General features: G+C 35.7%; 2 protein-coding genes across 5 annotated transcripts; both read left to right on the forward strand.

The window, feature by feature from the left end:
* Positions 1 to 1,217: 1,217 nt before the first annotated feature.
* Positions 1,218 to 8,345, forward strand: LOC135746672 (uncharacterized). 2 transcript variants are annotated; one of them, XM_065265328.2, is made up of 7 exons: positions 1,218 to 1,347; positions 1,948 to 2,325; positions 2,449 to 2,966; positions 7,077 to 7,154; positions 7,245 to 7,334; positions 7,455 to 7,559; positions 8,221 to 8,345. In XM_065265328.2, exons 2-7 carry the CDS (start codon positions 2,031 to 2,033, stop codon positions 8,302 to 8,304), a joined length of 1,170 nt encoding a protein of 389 aa, XP_065121400.1. In that variant the 5' UTR covers positions 1,218 to 1,347; positions 1,948 to 2,030; the 3' UTR covers positions 8,305 to 8,345. The 2 variants fall into 2 exon arrangements, with proteins under 2 accessions (XP_065121400.1, XP_065121399.1); XM_065265327.1 differs by lacking the exons at positions 7,077 to 7,154; positions 7,245 to 7,334; positions 7,455 to 7,559; positions 8,221 to 8,345 and having other exon boundaries at positions 2,449 to 4,338.
* An 859-nt stretch (positions 8,346 to 9,204) lies between these two features.
* Positions 9,205 to 15,677, forward strand: LOC135746723 (uncharacterized). 3 transcript variants are annotated; one of them, XM_065265387.1, is made up of 7 exons: positions 9,205 to 9,313; positions 10,118 to 10,549; positions 10,829 to 10,931; positions 12,601 to 13,527; positions 14,572 to 14,639; positions 14,757 to 14,800; positions 14,947 to 15,677. In XM_065265387.1, the coding sequence occupies exons 2-7, from the start codon at positions 10,238 to 10,240 to the stop codon at positions 15,023 to 15,025; spliced, it is 1,533 nt and encodes a 510-aa protein (XP_065121459.1). In that variant the 5' UTR covers positions 9,205 to 9,313; positions 10,118 to 10,237; the 3' UTR covers positions 15,026 to 15,677. The 3 variants fall into 3 exon arrangements, with proteins under 3 accessions (XP_065121459.1, XP_065121461.1, XP_065121460.1); XM_065265389.1 differs by having other exon boundaries at positions 10,829 to 10,913; XM_065265388.1 differs by having other exon boundaries at positions 9,215 to 9,313; positions 10,162 to 10,549.
* The last annotated feature ends 1,141 nt before the right edge of the window (positions 15,678 to 16,818 follow it).

Below are 16,818 nucleotides of genomic sequence, written 5' to 3' on the forward strand. Positions count from 1 at the left end.
CAAAATTAAATGTTTCTCAAACTATTTGCTATACCAACTTTTATACTGATGTTATGTGTTCTTATTTGGTCATCAGTTATCATTCCTTTTAATTTAGAATAATATCATTTTTCATTTCTTCATTTTATTATTTTATTGTTGCAAAGCAGCTTTACAGGAAATACTTTATACTTTAAAGCAAACAATAGAAACATAAAAACAGTCTAGGAATGGATGAAAAAAATGTATAAAACTGAAAAATGATAAAATACATAGAATACATACACTGAAAAAAAATATTCATGGAATTTAATAATTTTGTAAGGTAAGTGGTTGCAATCAATTTATTTAAGCTACATTTAAACAAAAGTTTTATATTTTATTTGACTTTACTAATCTTTTTTGTTTAAATGTAGCAAAAATTGATTAAATTCAATGAATCCTTTTTTTAGTGTATTGCTTATTTTTTTATCTGTCTGTGGCCACATATCACAATAAAACTACTGGAGAAAAATTATATTAATATTTAAAAGGCAATCAGTATTGTCTTTTAACATGGCACAGATTTGTAATATCTTTACCCTAAACATGCACATGGATATAGTTTTCTTGTGGAAACGGATATAAAGTGGCCAAAGGTAAAATCTAACTCTGAAAAATGTACATCTTTGCACCTTACAGAAATACAGTAAATTATTAAAGATGTATTGTGTTGTGGTTGGAGTGCAAATTGAATCTCGGTTTTTGGAAATCACATAAATACAAAAAGCTTATTGATTCAAGGCATTTGAAGAAAAAACCTTGCAAAAATTATTTATGCTTTTAACTACAGTTAAAACCTCAAAACATGGCTACTATTAAACCATGATTACTACAAAAGATTACTAAAGTGGTGATTAATATGCAAATAATAATAATAATTTGTTAAGGGAATGGCATTTTGTTCGTCAAAAACAATGGAACAACCAACAAGATAATCATAAAAAATTATTTTAGTCAATGTATGCTTTATTTCATGTGAGCTTTTTCTATTCTAGATTTAAACCCATACAATTGATATGCAGAATTTTCCAAATAAAGACCTTAACCAAGTTTAGTATTTTCTCCATTTTGCACCACACTCCTAATATTTTGACGGTTTAATCTATCTTGAAGGGGAAAAAACAACTATGTACAACCCCAACACTGTACGATTAATTTATCATCAAAATATGTCCGCCAAACCACTGGGGGCGCTACGAGAAGAGATGATCACGATTTCGGGTATCCGATTCACACGACATTGTCAACTATCATAAACAACAACAACATATATATGAAAATAATTCAGCCCTGGGAAATTTTCTCTTTCAGGATCGTTTTCATAAGGTATTTATCGTATGAATGGTCATAGTGTCGTGTCATTGTAATGCTTACTTACTGTAAAAACGAAAGGCCCGGATGCAGAGTCAATAGCCAGCTTGCTGTCTGTCAACCGAGTAAATGATTTCATACGCATATAAACGGACATGTTTTTAATGATGTGCATGTACGCTTGCCATAATATTCACATTGTATGTTGCATCTTGCACGTGGATTAAAAGACAACAAAAACAATACGCCCACTTAGTGAAAGGAGCGTGTGCACTAGTAATAACTGTTACATGGTTATTGTAATATATTACTAATCACATTATTTTGTACCAACACGATCGTATTATTTAAAACACTGTTATATTTATTCATTCGGTTTATTGTAAATAGCACGTTGTTTGTGTTCCTGTAACTATATTGGTAGAGCAACGCAAAAGTTTAGCTTCGATTCCCATTTAACATGCCTAATAAAACAAAATGTATAGATTGAAGTTGCTTCGTTCGAAATGTATATTAGATGTGAAACATTACAGCACGTACATATACCTTTACATTAACATTGCTTTGTTATTGTGTAATAACATCACAATAATGTCTATATATGCTTTTTTGCAGGGTGATTGTTTTCCTTTGACTTATAATTGTTGGTTATCTACACTCTATTCCTCGATCACTGGTGTCCTCAAGGCGACAGGACAATGTCAGAAACCCTGTTCCTCACATTCCAATCCCAACTCTCTGTTGTCATGGAGACCATCCTTAAATCAGCCATGTTCGAAATAACCAGGCTGGTGGAGGACAGCTTCCTGGAGGAAGTGGGTCATCGTAAACAGGAAGTGGAACTTTTGAGACGCAGGCTGCAGTTGTCCGAAAGTAAAGTGAGACAGAAGGAATGGGAACAAGCAAGGAAAGTACAGTGCCCAGACTGTGGATGTGGCCGATTGGGTGACTCGAGTGACAAAGAGGAGAGCCAGACAGTGGAGACGGTTCATGGTAAGTTACAGCACACAGGACTTAAAAAAGGAGAACAGCCCATATAACAAAACACAAGCAGAGAATATTAGCTTGACTTTATAATAATTTTGTTACCGGTCTTTTGGTGCATCTTTTGTTTAGGCCCAAGCCTGAGAGATCAGTCAATCAATGAGCCTTCATTGACCCAAACCATGTGGAGTACAAGGCAACAACTGGAGTCTAACGTGCACACTGCAACACACTTACATTGCAAAGACAAACATGATGTACAAAAGCAGACTGCTAAAGATATCACCGCACCCATTTCTAACACACAAATTCCCCAGGACGCTCTGCAAAGACTTCTGGGTAATGTCGAAGTTCACAGCGAGTCCGTGAGTGACAGGGTGAGAGAGTTAAACCAATCTGAAAAGGACTTTACGCTTGACAAGGAAATAAGCTCAAATCACTCACGACTGTTACAAAGTCCTTTATCTCAGGATGGCCAAGAGAATTTGGAACCATCTTCACCGAACAAAGTCAAATCGGAGACCGAGCCGGATCTTCTCCCTGTCAAGGAAGAAGAAGAGATGGTTCCGGTGTGGGAAAGCGTCAACAGAGATGACGGTTGCCATGGAGAAATGTCTGATCCGAGTCACGGAGATCAGGAGGAGATACAGGTAGAAAGCTTTCCAGATCTAAACTCTCTCGACATGCCTGACGCCACCTCATATTTCACACCTTATTCAGTGAACACATTGGTACATCAAAGTATTAGGGCACAACATAGTAATATATGCACAACAGAGCTGGGGCTGTCCAGGTCAAATTTTTTTGTCCAACAAGAAAACGGACAAATTTATACAGGGCCCGATGGTTCTGAAAGTTCCGCCCTCTATTCTCATGATGTTGTTTGTCCGGGCGAGAAAATAATCAGCCATGCACAGCCCCCCAAGCATTTCTCCCAGGACAAACACAGGATCCATGCAGAAAGATCCCACCATTGCACCCAATGTGGGAGAACTTTTGTGAAAGCATGTGACCTCAGGGCCCATATGCTGATCCACAAAGGCAAGAGACCTTTGAGCTGTCCCCAGTGCAATCAGACATTTGCGTACAACTTTGAGCTGAAAGTTCACCAGCAGCAACACTCGGGCGAGAGACCTCATGTCTGTCCACACTGTGGCAAGGCCTTTGCCCGGCTAAGCAACTTCAAGCAGCACCAGAACATCCACACGCGGGAGAAACTCTTCAGCTGTAATCAATGCGGGATGAGGTTCAATCGGGCCACCAACCTGCGAGTTCACATCAGACGGCACAGCCATGCAGGGAAGACTTACAGTTGCCCTCAGTGTGGAAAGAGCTTTCTGGGTCCCAGGCAAATGAAGACTCATTTACTGAAAAACCACGGAAGAGGAGGGAAATAAATCTATATGTTTTACAACCATTTATATTTTAACTGATCCTTAATTAGTCTGTTCACATTTAAATGATCTGCTTTGTTGGGTATATAAAAAGTTCCCCAGTCAGCATGCTTGGTCTTGGTCTTTGAATGAAAGACACTCCTTTTTGGTATCTGTGCTCAATGCAGTGACATTACTACACGTTCATTCTGAATGATCTCTAGATCAACCAGACTGGAAGCAGACGCTAAAGAGGTCAAAAAAAAGACAAAACGTACTTGCAAGCTAAAATAAAAGACCACTGTCCCAACTTCACAACTCTTTTAAAATCATTTACACATTAAAGACACAAACCATATCTGGACAAATTCGTATGCTGTAAATCTTTGAATTAGGGATGCGTAACGATTAAAGTTTTTGTTTACATCATATAAATGTGTAGTATATATAAATGTATAGGAGAAAAAATATATTTATATATAATATAAATTATACATAAATATACCAATCTATATACACATCATGTAAACATTTCCTAAATATATACATGCATGTGTGTGCATTTATCTATACAAAGTTCACACACACACACACACACACACACACACACACACACACACACACACACACACACACACACACACACACACACATATATGATGTAAACAAAAACTTCTATTCTGCTATAGATTAATCGCGATTAATCGTTATGCATCCCTACTTTGAATAATATTTCTGTAATACAGGAAAATAAGTAAACACTCTATAAGTTACATTGTTGCTGTATATATCATAGACTGCCTTATGAATACATACTGCCCAAGTGAATGGATGACCTGTGGTTTTGCTGGATATAAAGCACAATAACGTTTACATTTCTCAACAGTACAAAACATTTAGGGGCAGTTTCCTGAGGTATAGATTTGTCCAGGACTAGGCCTTAGTAAATAGAACATTTAAGTAGTTTGTACAAACACCCCTTACAAAAAACAATACTGGTGTATGTTAAGATATAGGGATGCACCGATACCAATACTGGTATCGGGTATCGGCCTCGATACCACATTTTCTAAAGTACTCGTACTTTTTAAAAGTCCCCCGATACCTGGAATCGATACCACGGTCTGAGAAATGTCTATGTTTGAGCGGGTGTTGTCCAAAGAGGCAGAGTTTACAACAAACTGGAAAACTAGTCCTTTGTTTTTTTTGTTAAATTATATGACTAAAGCTGTTACCTGTAAATTTAAATCATGTTTTTTTATTAAGTACTCGGTATTGGTATTGGCAAGTACTGAAATGCAAGTAATCGTACTCGTATTCCAAAAAAGTGGTATCGGTGTATCCCTATTAAGATATGTCAGTGCATGATGTTTTTAAATTAGGCAGCTCAAATGCATTTTAGTCTGGGACTAGGATAAGCCCTGTCCAGGAAACTGCCCCTTAGTCTTTTTAGTCACAATAACATTTTTTTGGAATAATGTTTTTTTTTAAAAAAATGATTTATCTATGAGGTGAATTATTTTGTAAAAATTCATTTGACCTCATAATCAAAAAATGCAAATCTCCTCCACGAATTCATCTCTCTGTACCTCCGGTCACAAGCTATGGCACGAGGGCCGAGCCCCAGAGAAAGATCGAAGCAGTTGGCAACATGACCCAACTTTAAACAATCCAATCAGTTCTCGATGGACGAATTCAAGTCTCGCGCGACCATTTCTGAAGCTGTTTCACTCTGCTATACACCATGACGATGAAAATAAGACCATCGCTTCTTCCGTTAAATCGTGACTTTAAGCGTGAGCTTTTGATAGTCAGATTAAGATGAAAACAGCAAAATTTCACAAAGTTTTGGAGTTTGCTTTATCCCTTCTCGCCACAACCCTTGTGAAATGAGAAAAAATATAGGGGAGTTGATGTTTTTGATTAAAGATTAATAGGGCACGTGATTTAAAAAAGCATAGGTCATTTATAAAAAAAAAACACTATATTTTATTTAAAAAAAAATTTATTTCAATTTCATGGTGACTTTTATGGGCTTTAAATCCAGAAAATAAAAGGTCACCCATTTTTATTTTATGTGTTTTTAAAGCAGAATTGGCCTCAATATGGCAGAAATGATAGCTCATGATTCAGTGGCCAGTGCAGCATCTATGTACAGTATGTCTATGGTTTAAATTTGCAAAGACTTCCAACAGTTCCATGATATTTCAATACACTTAGCTTGGATTTATTAGTTATCAAGAATTATCTTGTTTTTGTATCAATGTAAAATAGTGTAATATTGTTGATATATATTTTCTAAAGTAAAGACAGTCTTTTCTGTCTATACGGTATATGTTTGTGAATTAATGTTTCATAAGGAAATTGTCTTTAACCCATTTCAATTATTATTTATTTATTTTTTAATATAGAGTTTTACCAAAGGCTACTCTGACCATTACCTAAATTGACATTTGGCTCTTTTCACAAAGTTAATTTTGTGAATTGTTGAAAAAAAGTAAATGAACCATCAGTTTAATAAGTAGTACCATATGGCATAAGACTGCAGCCAGACACAATACACTCTTAAGAAATTATATGTTCAATTTTTACACATTGTTTTGTGTTATGCTATTTAACACACTATGTGTTTTTGTAACACATTATTTGTCATTTAATGTTGATTTTGTGTTTAAATAAATAAAAGGGACAATATAATATGTGTTAAAACAACACTAAATGTGTGTTGTTCCAATTATAACACATTTTGTGTCTAGTTAAGGACAACATATTTAATGTGTTGTCCTTAACTGGACACAATTTTAACAGACTAAGTCAGCGTCTCACATTAACAAGGTGTCATTGAAATCAATTTTCATTATGAAACTGCTTCACGTCATTCCTAATGCGTTATCCAACAAAAAGCACCATTCCAAATGGCTTTTTTTCAACTTCAGTAAATGTCCGACAGTGCAAGATGACTCTAAAGCCATTTCCTGAAGTTTCTTATGTTCTTTACTTAACTGACTTAAATTATCATCTAAATAAAGATCATTATTAGATGGATTTGTTTGCTTTGTTTTCTGAAAGACTATAACTTTAATGTTTTAGTTAGATCATAAACTGTATTTTAGACTGTAAATGACATTTAAGGTTAAACACATGCAAGAACACATATATAAACGCTAATCAGAATTTAAATATATTTAAAGTGCAGATATTAATATTGCATATGATTCATAAGTTGAGCATTGCATTCGTTCAGTTAAAATGTATTTATATTATACTAGGTCAATTCTCAGCGTGCATCTTTCAAAATGCATCTTTTATTCATGTGCATAATATAATAAAAGTTAATAAATTCTTATGAAATATTTATTTAAACCTGTTTTATTGTGTTTGTTGTAGATTGGCCAGAGGGTTACAGAATACTCCTCCCAAGAACAAGGAAATTTGCATTCGATAAACAAACAGAGAACATTCAGTGTAAGCAATTATGCAAAGTGAATGTGCATTCACTTGAGGCTTTTTAACAATCAGTTTCCCAGTTTTACTGGTTTCTTGTTTCTCCAACAGGTAGTGGCCAGGGAGATCCTGATGCAGTTTCAAGTGTGGCAGAGGGCGTGCTATAGCAGGAACATTGAGTGGGCTCCAATTACTGCAAAGGTTTAATCCACTTAATTCTTTTATTTGATGAGCTATATTGTTTTATTAACATGAGTTTATATAGTGTGCTTGAAGATAAAGAAATGTTTTTGTTTGAGTAAAGTGCCCTGTCCTTTCCAGATCATTTCGGCACTGCCACAGTTGTATGGAAGAGAGACAGAGGTGATCGTACGATGTACAAAAATGCTACACAACCGAAGGGATTACCTTCGAAGAAGAGCAAAGGTTCGAGTTCATAATGCTTCATTTAACAGGCGTATTACTTCTTCATTCATAAATTCAGCATATTTATGACCCATAGTAATTGTATTTGCATGGATGGCAGTTCAGTGCTTCACGATTAGTTGTGAGGTCATGTAGCTATTATACCGGCACATGGTACTAGCAACTCAAAACAACCCAGAGATCTACTTTTCGTATGCACCTATTAAAGGAGGAGTGATGCAACAACTGTTTGTAACATATGGGCTGTGCGGGCAAACTCAGCAGGGAGTTGAGTCCCTGAGGTTGTTAGCACCCAACTGCTAGACTGATACTTATCTGTTCATTGTCTTGTAAATATGTAAATTAAAGGATGTTTCGTAACTCTAATGCCTGGTTTCACAGACAGGACTAGGACTTAAGTTGTTTAAGCATATTTTATCAACATGCCTTAGAAAAAGACTTTACTGGTGTGTATCTTAAAACATATCAATGGCACTGGCATATTTTAAGATCAGTCAGTGCAAGTTATCTTCAGTTGAGACAGCTCAAACATGTGTTTTAGTCTAGGACTAGCTTTAATCCTTGTCTGTGAAACCAGAGGTGGGTGAGATATATTGAATTTGAAAATATAGATAATGCAAATCAATGTTTTCAAATGTTTTTTTTTATTTTTTTGCTTTAGGAAACTGCTGCAGAGAAACATCTTTTACCTGTGGGCCAGAGATATCTTGTACAAAGAGGTGATGTTCAAAATGTAAACTTGTAAATAAAATGTAATTATCTGTGACATCATGTTTTTGGTGTGGCTGTTTGTTTTTATTTTTATTCCTGTAATGTATAAACTAAATTGTATTAATGACAATACTTAAAGGCACTTCAAGGCAGTCTGTAGAGATAAAGGGTTGTGAAGAACAGGGATTGAAATAATGTCAGTTTAGGAATAGGAATTTGGCTTAAGGAACACTGATGTGAAAATAATAAGCAATAAAAAATTTCTGACTTCACAATAAATGCATTAAAATATTTTTATAAACATTACAATTGATAAACATGTAGGGGCATAAATGACATTATACAGATTAGAAAAAGTTGACTTAATGTTTTTCTATTGATATAACAAAAAAAATGTACACCTTCAATTAGGGGATAACAACACTCATATATCAAAATACAAAAAAGTATACATTTTTAATTAAAATAAAAAACAAAAACAGTATATGTGGAAAAAGGCAAGGATACATAATTAGAAGGAAAGGGCTCAAACATAAATGTTTAAATGTCAGAGAGGGATAGAATATTTATGGATAAATATTTTAGGGATAATTAGTATGTTTGCACTCATTTAATATGTATATGGTTTTTACCCAACATAATAAATTGTTTAGTATCAAGCACCTCTTTTTAGAAAAGCCATCCACATAAAAGTTGACCTAATGCGTTATGGGCTACTTGGATACGACACAAAGGATAGGACAAAATGTAAACAATACAGAGGAAACATTTTTCCTACACGACTTTATTTAATTAAACATTATTCTAAAATGTGGTGGGCGATATAAAGAAAAACTGAGTAAATAACGCTAAACTTTAGCGTGAAAACAGTATCTGGTCAACGCGGGCATTGTGTTGTGAAAGCGGTATGGAATTGTGTGACACTGACCCGTGTTTCCAGTCGGTCCGTTATGCGGTTGCGCTGCATTTTCCCAAGCGTCCTGAGAAAAAAAGAGACATCCAGAGTGCCTGCGTCAAACAAACAAATCATTGTTTTTTCAAAGGTAAGATGACCTCGTTTCAAGCATTTCTTTCAGTATATGCAGGGGGTGCCTTTTATTACTTGGTTATTTGCGACTGTTTCCAGACTTTGCTCATAATGCGCCATCAAATAACGTTTCCCGTTCAACACTATTGATAAAGTGAACAACTAAACGCGCAAACTTGCGCGTGCTTGATACCGCGTGATCTTTATGTTACTAAGAAGCAGATCGCTAGAGATATTAAAAACTAGTTTTTTTTTTGTGTCTAGTTAAAGTTATTCAGTTAGCTTAGTTGCTTGAGCAGGCACGCACGTTTAACCCTATGAAATGCCCCTGTCTATAACAATTAAATCCCTAGGCTTTAATATGAACCCTATGGACTGACGTAAAAAGGATCGATTAACTGTTATGTTTTTCTTTTTTTAATGCTGTCCCGGTTTATTTTTTGCTTGTCCTCCAAATATTTTCACTGCCTTTCTTTTATTTCTAACAACATATTTTGTTGTATTTTTTAATTTATTTTTTGCTTATTTTCCTTGAAAAGTTAGCATACGTTTCACAACCATGGAAGGATTTACATTAGATTAGTGTATAGCTCTTCATTTACATTAGATTAGTGTATAGCTCTTCAAAAACTGTTTAGTTTAGTTTAAACCAGCTTCATAACATTTAGTGTCTTTTAAATCAGAATTTACAATAGTAATAAAAAAAACTAAAACATGTGCTGTGTATTATCAACAGACAAGAAAGTTTGGCAATGCACATTTGTCCCTACAGCCTATAACTAATATATATGCAATTGTTTCATATCTCCTTTATTTAAAGGTAAAGAGATGTCATATTTATACCTTCAACTTCGCTCTGTGTAGTTGCACAATAGCAAGGCTGTCGAAGAGGAAGTCTGTTTTGCCTTCTGTGTAAGAAACCAGCCACCAACCAAACACAATGGAAGTGGAGGATCCCCTGTCTGCAAAGTTTAGGACTCTGGTTGAAGGACTCATGATGACAACAACCTCCGAGATAGTCAAAATCTTCAGCAAATTCCTGACAGAGACCAGAATGGAGATCACCCGGAGCTGGAAGGAAATTGACCAGCTCAAGCAGCAGTTAGAAGATTGTGAGCTTCAGAAGACCGAGGCCATCTTAAGGGCTCAGATGTTGGCTGAACTGAAAAGAGAAGATGATGAGGTGGAAGTTTCGCATTGGGTTTCTCAGCCCGGTGGACAAAACGCGAACACAGTTGCGCCACAGACTGAGGTGAGTGATCGTATCTTGTCCTGCTGGTTTTCATAGTTGTAGTGCATCTCACAAGTTACATGTTTTACTAAAACATTCATAAAATACAGATAATGTGATGTGCTGCCACCACCAGGTCTGTAAAATTCGCAACTGAATAGTTTCAAGCTTGGTCATAGTTGAAGACATGCCAAGATTCAACCAAACTTTAACTGCAGGGGATTGCAGTCTTGATGCATCTTTGAATTCATCATTTTGCAGATTCGAATAGTAATAATCTCCATCTTGCGTATGTTTCAGGGATCTGAAGAAAGATCTGGGAGTTCGTCTTTGGAAAACCGACAAGCCAGTCTGGAAAATGCTTGTGCTGGTGGACCAGAGGCAGGCAAGTCAAGCAGCACAGGTAGACATAAACCACAACTAAGGACAATACAGATTTCAAAACTCGTCTGATGCAGAAAGTAATAGGGATGTGCATATATGTCACTTTTTGTTTATTTCCATTAATCCATAGGTCTGAAAAACGAGTACTCGATTAATTGGCAATTAAAGGGGCGCGTCATGCTTAATTATTTTATTTTATTTTATTTTATTAAAAACACTCAAATAAAGCTTATTTTTTAAGAAACTATGACAGAAAAATGAACACATAATCATTTATTAATGAATTAAGGGGTTGTTTCCTGGAACAGTGTTTAGATTATTCCAAGAATATTGATGTTAATGTAATATTAGGACATTTAAGTTGTTTTTACAATGAACAATAGTGGCTGAAGTGCTTTCTATGATGCACTCTTTGTAATATTAAGCCTTTATATAAATGCAGGACTTAAAGGAGTAGTCCACTCTATAGATGGGGCCCATTGACTTACCATAGTATTTTTTATAGTCAATGGACCCCATCTTTAAAGTGGATTACTCCTTTAAACTAAGTTATGTACTGGACAAAAAGTTTAACTCACATTGTGGACGTGCACCATAACCATAACAGCGTGCTTTAAGATACATCCAGTCAAAGCATTCATAACATTAAGCAGCTTTAAGTCTTTTGCTATCATTTTTTGCGATTAACTGTATCGTTTCGTACTCTCACCTGTTCTCGGTTATGTTCGTTAAGTTTTAGTTAAACCAGTTTTATATCATTTTAGGGGCAGTTTCCCGGCCAAGGATTACCTTCAGCCAGGACTAAGCCTTAGTTTAATAAGGAAATATAACTAGTTTTAACAAACATGCCTTACTAAAAGCATTACCTGTCTGCATTTTGAGGCAAAACAAAGGGCACTGATATATTTGAAGATATGTCAGTACAAGTTGTTTTCAGTTTGGACAGCTCTTACATTTATTTTAGTCTAGGACTAGTTTAATCCCTGTCCGAGAAACTGCCCCTTAGTGTCTTTTAAATCAGAATTTACAATAGGAATTTTTAAAACACATGTTTTAAATGCAACACGACTTCAAACACACACTCAGTGTTTACTACCACAAGTCCTTTAAACGCTAGCCAGGCCTCCAAATGCCACCATAACCACAAAAAATAAACAAATAAACCCACACAATCATTGTTTTCGTGAGCACTCAAGGACTCATGCCCATCCCTAGAAATTAATCATGTTGAAATCCATGAAGATTATGGTTATTGACTATATATAAATGGACATATAAATATTATTTAAGAAATATGTCCAGGTCCATTTTTATATATAAGTAAGTCAAGATGCAGAATAACAGCCCAAACATATGAAACATTTTGTAATAGTTGTCTCCTTTGTTTGATCTGGGGCACTAAATTGTCCACTGGTCTTCAGATAAAGCCTCTAGGTCCTGCTTTTTTCCAACATAACTTGACTTCTTTCCAACAGTGACTGTATGAAGTTATAATGTATCCATCTTTTGGCTAGTACACAGCTATTACTAATGGTGCAAATATTCACTGTTTCCAAAGGTCTTTCTTCAAATCCCAATTGCATTGTCTCTTGGTTAGAGAGAAACTTGAAAACAATGTTTGTTTTTGTTGTTTGTATAAAACTAAACCTTTGTTATTCCAGCAATCCTAATTTGTGTTTTTTCTGTAGGTGAGTCAAGCAGTGAGAGAAGGAAAAGCCATGCATCAAAAAACAATCCACGCCACAGCCAGGACACCCACGGCACACAGACTGTGGTAGAGCCATCGAACACGTCGCAGATGAAAGGGGAGACTCTTGCCAACGGACCATCCTCAAGCGCTGGCACGTTAAAGTCAAAAGAGAAAAAATCTGTGGTGACAAAACGAAGATTAAAGAAAAAACATGCTAATGACATTCGCGTTGCTCGTGCTCTTCGTGACAGGCAGCAACTCAGTATGCAGAAGCGTTGCCTGTGTTGTTCTTTTGACGAGTGTTACCTCCAGTCGAGCCCCTCCAGAGCTCATCACCAGGTCCCAACCGTATATGTTTGCAGAAAATGTGAGAAACGCTTTAAAACGCACATCCTGTTCAAGAGTCACAAGTGCTCAATGCCTCAGAGTTGCGACAGGTGCGGGCAAGTATTCGCTACCATGCAGGGGCTGTCGGCGCACAGTCGGGAAGGCAGGCCTCTGTTCAGCTGCAGTCAGTGCGACCAGATGTTTGCCACACAGTGTGCTTGGAATCTGCACAAACGGATCCACGATAATGGCACAAAAGTGCAAAAGGACTTTAAAGCCAAGTTACAGGTTCGTCTTGAGAGAATCCCGGACTCGCAGCTGGAGGCTGCTTTACGCACAAAACGCTTTTCTTTGCAGGACAACCCAAACAGTTCGAAATGCACACAGAACGGTACCGCAGCAGAAAGATTTTTCGATTCAAGTGTTGAAGATGGCGATGTCAGGAAAGTATATGCAGTGATGTCAGCCTCCTCGAGTGAAGATACGATTAGCTATCAGTCACCGTTAGCTCATGGATCTGACCAAATCAAGGATGAAGAAAAACAGTACGATGAAAGTGATCATTCAGGACTGTCTCCAAAAAAGCGGAAAATGTCAGGTAATGTTATAAAATGAGATCCGTTACATCATTATGCTCCGATTTTGGGGAAAGTTACTTTTAAAAGTAATGCATTACAATATTAAGTTACTCCCCAAAAAAAGTAACTAATTGCGTCATGGAAAGTAATGCTTTCGTTACTTTTAAGTTACTTTTTTTGGCTGAGGCTTGATCTCGTTCAGGCCTTGCAGGTGTTTTTATGACTGAAAAGCCCTACATTCAGAAATTGCATATTTCATCACAAAAATGTCGAGCTCTGGCCTGCCATCTCAGTTTCTGACTCAAACTGTTCCCACACAGCCGTGTACACATAAAGTGCATAATGTGACTGTTTAGTTTAATTCAGTACATAATTTTGTTTATCAAATTAGTTAACTCTTTCACCGCCAGCGTTTTTAAAAAAAGTTGCCAGCCAGCGCCAGGGTTTTTCATGATTTTCACAAAAGTTTAATGTCTTCCAGAAAATGTTCTTCTTCAAATATAAACATACAAAATACCAAATGAAAGAACAGACCCTCTGCTTTCAAAAAAAAAAAAAAAAAAACGTTTCATCCTACCTTCAGTAGTTCTTTTGTAATCAGCTTTTGAATATGGGTAGGTTTCTGCAAAAACACCACATTTTGAGAAAAAAGCAGAGATAATTCCATTTTTGTGACGGACTTTTCATAGAGATCCCATTCAGAGCGATCTTTAAAACAGACACGGACATGCAGCCGCTTGCCATAGGGCAATACTTCCGGGTTTAAAAAGTTGCAGAAGTTGCCACCAAGTGGATAATAGCGGTATTGCGGAAAGACGGAAAAACTCGTCATTGGCGGGGAAGTGTTTTCTCTTGATTGACGAGATATCTCGTCAATGGCGGGGAAAGAGTTAAACTAAAAAAAGTAACTTGCATTACTTTTTTGAAAAAGTAACTTAAATATTAATGTGTTACTTTACTCGTTACTTTAGAAAAGTAATATTATTATATTACGTAATGCACGTTTCTTGTAATGCGTTACCCCCAACACTGGTTTAAGCCTTTATTATTTTTATTTTTTTCAGATTGTACTCATGATGCATACAATGGTGTGTTCCCTGTTGAAAAAATCCTGAAATGGAGAAACAATAAGGTAGGACAAAATTAAAATGCACTTTCCCATCAGCTTTAAATCATGGATTGAGCTAAAAATAATAATAAAATGGTGTTGTGCTTTAAACTCATTTTAAATTTAATTTCATTTTAAAAGGGAAATAGTGAAGTTCGGGTGAAGTGGATGCCATGCACACTGTGGTAGGTTCTCTTCCAACTTAAAATGTTATTTTTAGTAATTTGCTTCGGATATGAGAGGAATTTATATAACCACCACCAAAAACTTTCAGAAGTGAAAGCAGATATGTTTGGATGATGCTAAAGTTTCTTATTTTTTCTTTTGTCAGTGGGGCAAAATTTCAAAACACATGGGAGCCAGCAGAGAGCTTTCCAGGCTTTTTGGATGACATGGACGAAGAGCCGTAAACTATGTATATATTATAGATAATTTTTTGAAATCCTTTGTTTACACTACAAGGATGCATGCATTGCAATGCAGTTAATTTAATGAATGTTCCTGCCTTATCTGTTAAAATATATATTTCTTGAAACAGGTATTTGTTTTATCAGCAAATGACAGCTCTGTTATATGGGTCTGTTAGCATAGTGTTACACTACGTAAGCGTTAAGTACCTCAGATTAAAAGCTTTGTTTTGTTCGGCTTTTGTCGCATTGTCAACAGATTTAAGAATTTTAAGAATTTTATGAATTGAAATTTATTGTGTGCACCCATTTATATTTACCTCTTACTTCATTATTTTAAATGTGCTTTAGATGTTTGTGATAAACCATTCATTTTTTTACGGTTTCTTACTATCAGTTTGATTTGACAATGCTATTGGCTAAAACATTTGTGAGATTGTCTTGTGATGTAAATGTTAACTCGCACAACCCAGTTAATGACAATTGTCTCTCTAAACTTTTATTGTTCTGCAAATATGAAACATTTTATTAGTTCAAAGCTCAAATTAATTGTGATTATGACATAATCATTAGTTCACAGTTGTTGCAGATTGCCAAAATAAAGTAGTATGTGTATTGAAGTAAAAACTTGGAATAAACAGTTTTCAAAGCTCAACGGTGCTTAAACTTTTTCATTCATAACAACCGTTACACAAACGCTTATAAACCGGGGACCAGCAATGAATGCTGAGAAATTGACTGAATTGTCTTGCTAATTACATTTGTTATGACTGTTTGTTTCCTCTTGACATGGTGTGTATAAATCTTTTAGACCACTGTGACAGGAGGTGAAGGGATGATGTTGTGGTTTTACACCTATAATGCTCTCTTAGCTGTGTGTTGGTGCATGCGAACTTCCTTTGGTCGGAAAGCTTCCGTTGTACTGAGACTCGACTCTGATCAGCTTTTGATGATCTCTAAAATGTGAGAACTATCTTTTTGTGTGATGTAAAACTGATCCCAGTACAGTAGTCAGTAGTGAAACCTATTTAAGGGAAGAAAAAGGGTTCGACTTCACCTGAACGGAAAGTAAAAGAGAACGTAACATGCATTGCCAAAGGAGGTTTTAAAATAATTTTAGCTCGTAAAATCCTTACTTTAAAGTTTAATTCGTTTTTAATTCATTAATTTAATGCTAAATGTATTTGAACAGGGATTTGAAAATAATGCTGCAAAACAAAATGATGGAAACAATGACTCAGATGGGGAGTTGGCTGTAAATCGAAGTGCTTTTATTTCCTCTTTACTGAAAATCATTTTCATATAGGTCAAGCAAACACTGTCCATACATCCACAATGGTATCATCATGCCTAGCTGCTGTAACAGGTAAGATTTAAAATAAAAGTCGATTACAAAGAGTATGTACAGCAAATGACATTTAATAAGAAAATCTATATTTAATGAAACTATTATTGGCTGTTATATTGATATAAAGTATTTAGCAGATGAATCGAAATTGCCTAACTTAATGGTTTTTTAAAAGAGCTTAAAAAAACTCCCTAAATGTAACATTACATAGTAAGATTTTAATAAAATCTCTTCTCTTTTTATCAGTTATCATCATTTTGCCCTTTAAGTATTTGTGTGCAGTAGAGATGAAAGAGGTTAAACTTGGAGACGTGGTGACAATAATGTGTAACAACTCTTTCTACAATGAAATCCACTGGCTAAAGATAAGTGTTGAAGGGCAGCCAATCCCCCTGATGGTCACAAACTTAAAACATAATGGAGAACTATCTGTTGTCTGGAATTTAGA

Source organism: Paramisgurnus dabryanus, chromosome 4 (genome assembly GCF_030506205.2).
Source record: "Paramisgurnus dabryanus chromosome 4, PD_genome_1.1, whole genome shotgun sequence".
In the NCBI taxonomy this organism is placed as follows: Eukaryota; Metazoa; Chordata; class Actinopteri; order Cypriniformes; family Cobitidae; genus Paramisgurnus; species Paramisgurnus dabryanus.

Excerpts from the sequence above, each read along its gene's own strand:
- LOC135746672 (XM_065265327.1), top strand. The coding sequence starts at position 2,031 with ATGTCAGAAACCCTGTTCCTCACATTCCAATCCCAACTCTCTGTTGTC. Across the intron at positions 2,326-2,448 it reads GACAGTGGAGACGGTTCATG|GCCCAAGCCTGAGAGATCAG; the intron begins GTAAGTTACAGC and ends TCTTTTGTTTAG.
- LOC135746723 (XM_065265387.1), top strand. The coding sequence starts at position 10,238 with ATGGAAGTGGAGGATCCCCTGTCTGCAAAGTTTAGGACTCTGGTTGAA. Across the intron at positions 13,528-14,571 it reads AAAAAAGCGGAAAATGTCAG|ATTGTACTCATGATGCATAC; the intron begins GTAATGTTATAA and ends TATTTTTTTCAG. Across the intron at positions 14,801-14,946 it reads TGGATGCCATGCACACTGTG|TGGGGCAAAATTTCAAAACA; the intron begins GTAGGTTCTCTT and ends TTCTTTTGTCAG.